This window comes from Hippopotamus amphibius, chromosome 9 (assembly GCF_030028045.1).
Source record: "Hippopotamus amphibius kiboko isolate mHipAmp2 chromosome 9, mHipAmp2.hap2, whole genome shotgun sequence".
NCBI classification, from domain to species: domain Eukaryota; kingdom Metazoa; phylum Chordata; class Mammalia; order Artiodactyla; family Hippopotamidae; genus Hippopotamus; species Hippopotamus amphibius.
In genome coordinates, this window is record NC_080194.1 from 99295790 (window position 1) to 99305427 (window position 9638).

General features: G+C 43.0%; 1 protein-coding gene across 1 annotated transcript in view; it reads right to left on the minus strand.

Annotated features, from left to right (window-relative positions):
- The window catches only part of FDX1 (ferredoxin 1), a 33951-nt gene extending 24539 nt beyond the window's left edge, over positions 1–9412 (minus strand). The window contains exons 1-2 of the mRNA XM_057695743.1: positions 9028–9412; positions 5622–5746 (exon numbers count right to left, since the gene is read on the minus strand). Coding sequence (XP_057551726.1) covers positions 5622–5746; positions 9028–9224 — 322 coding nt within the window. The 5' untranslated portion in view covers positions 9225–9412. The remainder of the gene's footprint in view (positions 1–5621; positions 5747–9027) is intronic.
- Positions 9413–9638: the final 226 nt, after the last annotated feature.

The following is a 9638-nucleotide window of genomic DNA, read 5'->3' on the forward strand; positions in this document are numbered from 1 at the left end:
ATACTATAATGCACTCTGAAAACAAAGATCATCCAAAAAATCTACATTAATATAAAAGTTGGATAGGAATGTTTATCAATTTATTGCTTCCAAAACTCACGATTGTCCCTTTTTTTACTCATTTATCCATTCATTACTTCACTTCCTATATAAATAACACAAGAATGATTTTATCCTTCATCACAGTCCCTTGGGAGAAAAATGTACAAGTAAACAAATATATAATTAATAGACTGTGATAAATGCTATGAAAAAAGTGAACAGGATGCTGTGATGGAGAATAACAGGTTCAGGGTAATGAAAGAACTCCTATTTTGGACTGGGTGGTCAGGCAAAGCCCCACTAAGGAAGTATTATAATACAACATAAACTGAGACCAGATGGATGAAAAGGAACACATACAGGATTTTCAGGGTGGAGTGAGAGGGAAGTGTCCCAGGTAGGAAAAAATGCAAAGCATGCACAAAGTCTCCAAGCTGTAAATTCTGGGTGAGTTCAGCTCTTGATAAAAGGACAGTGTGGCCAAAGTGAGAGAAAGAACAATGAGAAATAGGGAAGAGGAAGAAGGTCAGATGGGGCCAGGTAATGCATAACCTTTTAGGCTAGGGTAGGGAATGTGGATTTTATCCTAAATGAAATGGGAAGTTACTCATAGTTTTTAATCAACAGACCTGTCTGATTTGCCTTATGACATAAACATAGAAAAGTATTTCTGGGGATGTTCATCCTTAAAGTTATTTAAAATAGTTGAAAACTGGAAGCCACATAAATGGCCAGAGGAAGAGATGGATTAAATACACTGTGGCATTTAAAAGTCTCCCCCTCTGCCTCCCTCCTACCAACAGGTAACCACTGATATTTGTTTTTAAGACTCCTTCCAGAGATTTTTTTTTTTCTTTCTTAAACACAGCCATATAGTACCCCTTATAGGACTATATATCAGTCCTCTGTTGATGGGCATTTACTTCTTTCAAATCTTTTGCTGTTACAAATATCTTTGCAGTAAAAAGCCTTGTACACGTCTTTTCCTAAAGCTGAGACTGAATCTGTAGAGAAATGTACAGAAAGAGATTTACTGGATCACAGGCTCCACATTAGCCTTCCCAGAACACAAGAGATCAGCTTTCTCAAGGGCAAAGTTCACTATTTCTTTATGTTCCATCACACAGAGTGGTAAGAGAGTCCACACACACACAGGTGTGCAAAGGCCAAAGGATATTTCCACATGCTTTCCTTCAGCTCTCTGATCTTTTATGACAGCTGATTTAACATCTTTGTCTAGTAAGTCTAATACCTGGGCCTCCCTGGGGACAGCTTCTATTGACTGTTTTTTTTTTCCTCAGTATGGGCGATACTTCCCTGTTTCTTTGGGTGTCTTGAAATTTTTTATTGCAAAGTGGACATTTTTAAATAACATAATATGCAACTCAAAACCAGGATCACTACTGTCTCCCCTGGGTTTGTTGCTGCGGCTAGCTTTTTGGTTGTTTTTGTTGCTGCTATTTGTTTCTCCAGTGATTCTTCCAGACTAACTCTGAGGTCTGTATTCCCTGTAGCGTGTGACCACTGATGTCTCCACTCAGCCTAGTGGTTGGCTAGACGACTGGATGAGGTTTCCTTCAGTGCTCTGAACCAGTGAGGCTTCTACCCTTTGCTGAGGAGCTTGGCGCATGACTATGCACACCTTCAACATTCAAGCAGCCTACGTGTCTGTCTTAGCCTTCACCTGCATGGGACCTCAAAGTCAGACAGAGATGAGAGACTGGGGCCCTGTCAGGTCTTTCTTGGGCACAAACACAGTCCTACATTTGTGCATGGCCTTCTAGATCCATGAGGTATTTCCAAGCCCACTACAGACATCTCATCCCCCAGATCTTCCCATTAGATTCTCAGGCAGGCTCTTATTTGCTCTAAGTGGCATCACAGCCTCAGGCAGCACAGTGTTAAACAACTGCAGGTAATTATTTTAGACGGAAGTCCTAGGGACAGAGCCTCCCCACAGAGCAATCTCTGAGGCAGGTCAAATAACAACTCCCTGGAACAGAGCGTTCCTGAGAAGCTGCAAGACATAGGTGACAACGTTCTGGAGATGGGACTTTCTGAGGAACTCAAACCAGTCTGCCCCTCCAGTGGCCACAAGGCTGCTCGTTTTTAAGGCTACTGCTGAACTGGGGAGAGGAGAAGGACAGGAGGCCAAGTTAAAATGTCACAAATCCTACTGCTCTTACCAACGTAACGTAGCCACTGGAAGCATGTCACTTCCAATATCCTATTTAACCTAACAACCCTATGAGGTTAGAACTATTACAATTCTATTTTACAGAAGAGGAAACTGAGGCATACAGATGTAAAGCAGCTTGCTCCAGGTCTCATAGCTAGCAAGCGACACTGTTGGTTTATGGACCACAGCTTGTCTGATTCCAAAGTCTATTCTCAATTACTGTGCAACGTACTACTCTTCATTTGTGAGAGAATAATTCAGAGAAACCAAGCTTAGTCAAAAGTGTTGCTGAATATGAACTCATGATGGAGGATCAATCATATATAAATTTTATAGAATATACAGTAAAACCTTGGATTGTAACTTGTTCTGCAAGTGTTCTGCAAAACGAGCAAACATTTCTAATAAATTTTAACTTGATAAACGAGCAATGTCCTACAATACGAGTAGTACGTGACGCCAAATGTCACATGATCACAACTGAGCCAATGGAGCTGACCACCAACCAACTGATGGATCTGCATCATGAGCAACAGCAAGAGGTTATGGAGGAGATCTCGTCTGCAGAGGCGGAGGAGAAAAAGGTGGAGGAATTCCTCACTTCAAATGAGATTAGGGGATGTGTAAAATGTGGGAAACTGTAATATTTTGTAGAAAAGCACCACCTGAATAAGGCTGTAGCAGCGCGAGCGACAAATCTGTTTAACAACAATGCAGTGTCACACTTCCACGAAATCCTCAAAAGGAGGCAAAAGCAAGTGTCATTGGATAGGTTCCTTGTTAAAGTTGCACAAAAAGAAAAAGATTCCATTGAGCCAATAGATAGTATTGATTCTGTTAGTGATAGTGAAAGTCATCCTACACAATAACCCTCCTCTCTCGTCTCCCTCACACCAGCCACAAAGGTTTTAAAAGGTAAGTGCAGGTTAATTTATTTTCCTTTATATTTTGCATTTTCTTTATTATTTTGTATTATATTACTGTATTGTAATCATTTTTCTGAGAATATTTTTTGGGTTGTGGAATGAATCATCTGAGTTTCCATTATTTCTTATGGGGAAATTCACTTTGATATACAAATGCTTTGGACTACAAGCATGTTTCTGGAATGAATTATGCTCGCAAACCAAGGTTTTACTGTATATATAAATTATCAATGGGTTCTTTTCCATAAATTAGTCATTCTTAACCATGGTACGATCTGAACCATGTGCAGCTTTTTAAAAGGATACCTGCACAACCTCCCTCTCTTCCTGTACTATCAAGGACATAACATTTTTAAAAGTTGTGCAGAATTCTGAAACTCAGTCCTAGCCAAGAACCACAGCAATAGAGTAAAAAGTTCCTTAAAACCAGAACTATGTCACTATTTCATCACCTAATTTCTACAACAAATGTTCACAAAGGAAAGATGCTTCCTGGAGAAAACGGCATAAAGAAAAAAGTGGAGGTTTAGGCGTTAGAGAGACTTAGGTTTGAATCTTAGCCTTCTTGCTTGCTACACATATGGCCCAGGAAACATTAACTTCTCTGAACTTTCCTTCATCTATAGAACAGAAGTTAGGAAAAAAATCTACTTCTTAGAATTGTTACAGTACTAGAGAACGCACGCTGGGATACAGTATGCACTCAAATGGTAGTTGTCATAGTCATCCTTGAAACTGACATTAGATTCAGAAATTCAGCAAACATTACTGAGTGCCAACTCTGGTTACCTGAGTGATAACAGTCTTTCAAAAGCACACACTCTAATACGGAAAGGGACATTCCCCCTAAAAAAGGAAAACTGCGATGAGGATTAACACAGAGAAGTATACTTAATATACCATGGGAAAACGGGGGAGGAGAAATAATTCTGATCTGGAAAGTGTTCTTAAAAGCACAATGTGAACACTGCCTTGAAAGAAGAATAGTCAGATATACTCCCTGGACCTGACTGCAGACCAATGGTTCTCAATATTTAACATGCATCCAAATCACACAGAGGGCTTGTTAAAATGCATTTCTGGGCCCTCCCCCAGACTTTCTGATTCAGTAGGTCCAGAGTGCGGCCGGAGAATCTGCATCTCCCAAGCAACACTGATGGAACCCTCTTAGAGAACCACTGTTCTAGACAGAGAGAATGCTCGAGCAAAACTGACAAGCGATATACAGGCTATCCCTGAGCTCTAAGATGGCAGTTTCCAGGACGTGGCCTCTGTGTGAGAGGTTAAAGAATACAGTCAAGAATCCAGAAGTGAAAACTTTCTAAACAAAACACTTGCTTCTCTAATAAGAGCTAAATTAACTACTCTTTCTAGGAAGGTGAGCTGACATTCAAGACTACATATGGTGACGAATGCTAACTAGACTTACTGTACAGGTGATCACTTCACAGTATATACAAATATCAAACCATTATGTGGTATACGTGGAACTCATTAATATCAATTATACCTCAATAAAAAAAAATAAAAAAGCAGTAAGTAAAATAAAACTCACTTAAAACAAAAAGACTGCAAAAGATCAAAGTAAATAAGAAAATACCCATCTGGGAATTCCCTGGCCGTCCAGTGGTTAGGACTTGGCACTCTCACTAAAAGGGCCCGAGTTCAATCCTTGGTTGGGGAACTAAGATCCCACAAGCCTTGTGGCACAGCCAAAAATAAACAAACAAATAAATAAATAAACTTTTTAAATAAAATCTAAAAAAGAAAAAAAGAAAACACCAGTCAAACCCAAATTGAGGAATATTTTACAAAATCACTTACCAGTACTTTTCAAAAATATCAAGGTCATGAAAAACAAGACTGAGGAAATGTCACAGGAGACTAAGGAGATATGATAACTAAATGCAATGTAGGATCCTGGATTGAATCCCAAAACAGAGAGACATTAGCCAAAAAGCTAGCAAAATTCAATAAATCTGTATTTTTTTAGTTATTGGACCAATGTTAACTTCTGGGTTTTGATACTGTATTATAGTTATATAAATTGTTAACAGTAGGGGAAGCTGAGTGAAGATTTTACAGGAACTCTCTATACTATTTTTGCAACTTTTCTATAAGTCTAAGATTATTTCAAAATAAAAAGTTAAAAGAAAAGACTAAGTTAAAATGATTTAACTACCTATCTGTGATGTGACATTTACTGTCTCAACCTGGTATCTGTCAATTCCACTTGCTACTCCCAGCTTTGAATCACATATATATCAACAAGGTAATGAGGCAACAGACTTTAAGGCATACAGCTAATAAATGTTCAAAGAGCAGAAACAGAATATCACTCTTATTCTTTATAAGTGAGAATATATCTTGAATATTAATATTTCACTTAGTATGCTGCAGTAAAAATTCCTCAAAAAAACAAAGCTGAAACCTATAGTTTCACTTATAAATTTCAAGGAATATTCCATACTCACCAAAACCATCAATATCTAGATTATTTTCAACCACAACATCTAGTAGAGAGTCACCAACTTTTCCTTTGGTTGTTAATGTTTCACCATCACGGTTTATAAAGTGGACTGTTATTTTATCTTCCGAGCTGAAAAAGGAAGCAGTTCTTTATTACTTTTAATAATTTCAAAAGATACTTTAAAATAATTGTTTTAAGAACTTGTAAGGTCGGGCTTCCCTGGTGGCACAGTGGTTAAGAATCTGCCTGCCAATGCAGGGGACACGGGTTCAATCCCTGGGCCAAGAAGATCCCACATGCTGCAAAGCAACTAAGCCTGTGTGCCACAACTACTGAGCCTGTGTTCTAGAGCCCATGCACTGCAACTACTGAAACCCACATGCCTAGAGCCCGTGCTCCACAACAAGAGAAGCCGCTTCAATGAGAAACCCTTGCACCACAACGAAAAGTAGCCCCCTCTCGCCGCAACTAGAGAAAGCCCGTGTGCAGCAACGAAGACCCAACACAGCCAATATAAATAAATAAATAAATAAATAAATAAAATATATATATAATTTTAAAAAATAAATCTTAAAAAAAAAAAAAAACCTGTAAGGTCAAAGAAATAGGTTATGTGTGTGTCCCTGTGCATGCAAATATCCTCCTTTATAGTATATCCTCTTCTTTCCAAAGTTTATTCGGGAAGGAGACACCACAAATCAGAGGCATCATCTATCTACCCACCTACCAGGAGGGAAGCTCTGCCACCTTAAAGGAAACAGTAAGTATGTCACTATCAAGGCCACCTGTAGTCTGTATCTCCCAAGTGGTCACAGTGGTTAGGTCACAGCTATATCAAACGCTTAGCAATCATTACCACTCATGAAGTCTGTTTTGCTCTCACACAGCTCTCTGAAAAACAATGTCTCTATAAATGTGTCCCTAAAAGACTAGATGACGGTTGTGGAGAGCTTTAAAAACAAATCATTCTGCTACTCATAAGGCAATTGTTATGCAAGTGTCTGATAAGTACAGTCACTGAGAGGCAGCAGTTTGATAGCCTTCTGAGTAACTGAACACCTCGTTTTGGTCCATATAGTGTACCTGAAAAACAAAGGGACTAGAAAAAGGTTTTCTTTGTTTGAATCTGTGGGAAGATAAACATAATACCTCCTTACATGTTTCATTATTATAAGATATCTACCAGCTAGTTCTCAGTTAGCTAGCTAGCTTAAATTTCTTACCCTTCTCACAAACATCAGCCCAAACTCTGGGAAAAGAAATCATATTATCAACTAGATACTTCTCCTCCACTTTTAGTCATTTAAATTTTTACCTCACAATTGAAAAAATGTACTTCAGCTTAAAAGAATTAGTTGTAATTTTCACTACTGCCCATAGATGGTAACAGTCCATCAAAGAAAACTTTGTTTAATGTAAGTAAAACCTAGAATTACACCATTTCACAGCTATAAATATATCAAATTATCAAGTCCAATCACCTCATTTCCCAAACAAGACAGCTGAGGCCCTATCAGATAATGTCATGAGAATTCAATGCTGAAAAAAGAGGATCCTTTGCAACCTAAATCACTATGAAATATAAAGTACTATATCAGGGTATTTTGGAGTAAAAGGAGTTTTTCAACTCTCAATTACTGAAAGCTTATCTAAATGTTAAACTTCAAAGTCAGAACTACAGCTTCTAGACTGCTCTGTCCAATTGAACTTTGTGCAATGACAGAGATTTTCTATAGCTGTGATGTCCCAGACAGTAGCTACAAGCCACGTGTGGTTATCCAGTACTTGAAATGTAGCCAGTGAAACTGGGACACTGATTCCTTAATTTTATTTAACTTTAATTATATTAAACTCACATGACTACATGTGTTTAGTAGTGACCACATTGATAACACAAGCTTTAGATAATATGGGTCAGAAAATCCAGTTGTAGCTCCCAAGTCTGTGATAGGAAACACAGGCCATCAATGGAAACTGTGCCAATGAGGGGGAAAACAGGTTTATGATGGAACAGACAGATGTACTTCTCTTTAGGACAACCTGATGTACCAAATCAAACAGTAACTTTGGGGGAGATAATTCCCATTTACAAAAGTACTCATGTTCCTTTAAATACTAGTTACACAAATATGTTCAATATATGTCCCACTCTACACACAATTTTTCAAGAAAGCATCCAGTGCAGAAAACAAGGCATCCAGGCAGAGGGAGGTCAAAGACAGGAAAGTACAGTGTAAACAGAGACAAATAACCCCTGCCTGCCTTCCCCATTACTTCCCTCACAGTTTATGCAACAAAAATGTATTGAGCACCCACTGTATCACGAGGTTAAGGGGAAAAAGATGAGTCACTCCTCCACCCTGTTCCCAGGAAAGGCATGAAGCAGAAACTAGAGTGGAATACAAATCCAACCCTTTCTCCCCGCAGCTCCTGCTTCGTGCTACACGACAGCAAGGGTCAGAGAGCTGTTCAGAGACTTGCATTACATAAGGCTCCACCACAGTGCTATACTCTGAAGTTATGAGCAAATTTTCTATTATATCTAAGGGGATTGTGTCTTTGAGAAACAAACCTGCCGAACACTATAAACTGCAACATATCTTGGGCAAGTTTTTTTCTCATCTCTTTCGACACAATACAAAGCAGTCAACGCTGTGGGCCTAGGAGGCAGCTGATGCTAACAGGACCAGACACAAGACTCCCTGCATTACCTATATGCTCTCATTTGTTCTCTAGATAATCCTGTGAGGCCGACACGACTGCTATCCTCCACTTACAGACGTTAGACAAACTGGACAATAAGTGTCAAAGCCCAGTTTAAAACCCTGCCTTGCCAGTCCAACGCAGGGGCTTTTAACCCAACAGCCAGCGGAGGAGAGCACACACACAGGGAAGCTCGGCGACAGAGCGGGTGTATCCTAAATGGACAAGGGCTTGGAGACAGAACGTCCTGACCGAGCAGGAGGAGGACGGCCCAATAAGAAGCCGCTGGCCCGGACGTGAACGCGGCGCACCTTACGAAGGTCACCGCGGGTTCGCGCAGAGCCAAGGTTGGACCCGCGCCAAACCGCACGGAGAACCAGCGGCAGCAAGGTGCCCGGCTCTCCTGGGGCACAGGAGGCGCTGGCACAGGGAGATCGGGGGTCCCGGGTCCCCGTTCCTCGCCAGGCGTCGGCGGATCAGAAAGGCAGCTCGGCGGCGGGACGGAAGGGAGGCAGAGACCACACCGAGCGACCAGCCGGGGCCACGCGGAAGGCGGGGCGAGGCGGGCGGGGCCGGGCGTGTGGCCCGCACGCCGGCGCCCGGGAGAAGCCGACGGAACGGGAAGCCGGGCGGAGGGTGCACGGCCCCCGCGAGGGGCCCCCGCGAGGGCCCCTCGCCCCCACGCCCGCGCGCCCCCCGCCCCTCACCTGCTCCGCGCGCGCGCCGACACGCTCAGAGCCCGCGTCGCCGCCGCGCCGCCGCCCAGGCTGGGTCCGCCGCTCCCGCCCTGCCCCGGGCTCCCCCAGAAGCCGCTGGCGCCCGCGCGGGGTCCGGCGACGAGCAGCCACCGGCCGGCTGTGTCGCCGAGGGCGGCGGAGGCGACGCGCAGGAGGCGGGCGGCCATCGCCTGTCGGGTAACTACGGGAGGCGACGCAGGTCGCACGGCAGCGGCCGCGAGAGGGCGGCTCGGCGAGGGGACGCGGGCTGACGCTGCGCCTGCCGGACGCGCGGGGCCGCGGCGAGGGGCGCGTGAGGCTGCAGTCCCGCCGAGGGCCTGCTGCGTGCACCGCCCAGGGCCGCGCGCGCCTTCCGGGTGACTTATGAATCCCGACAGCTTCGAGCGCGGCCCCGCCCCGCCCCGCCCCCGCCCGCGCCCCGCCTCCCGGGCGTGGTTTTACAGGCGAGGCTAAGCGCCTTGTTTTACTTACTGACCAGGTTTAGTATTGACCTTGCTGTTTTGTTAGTGTCTAGAATTGCCAAGCAGGAACGGTAAGTTTTAAGTTAGCTGAACCTCTGACAGGAAGATCAGTAAACAGTG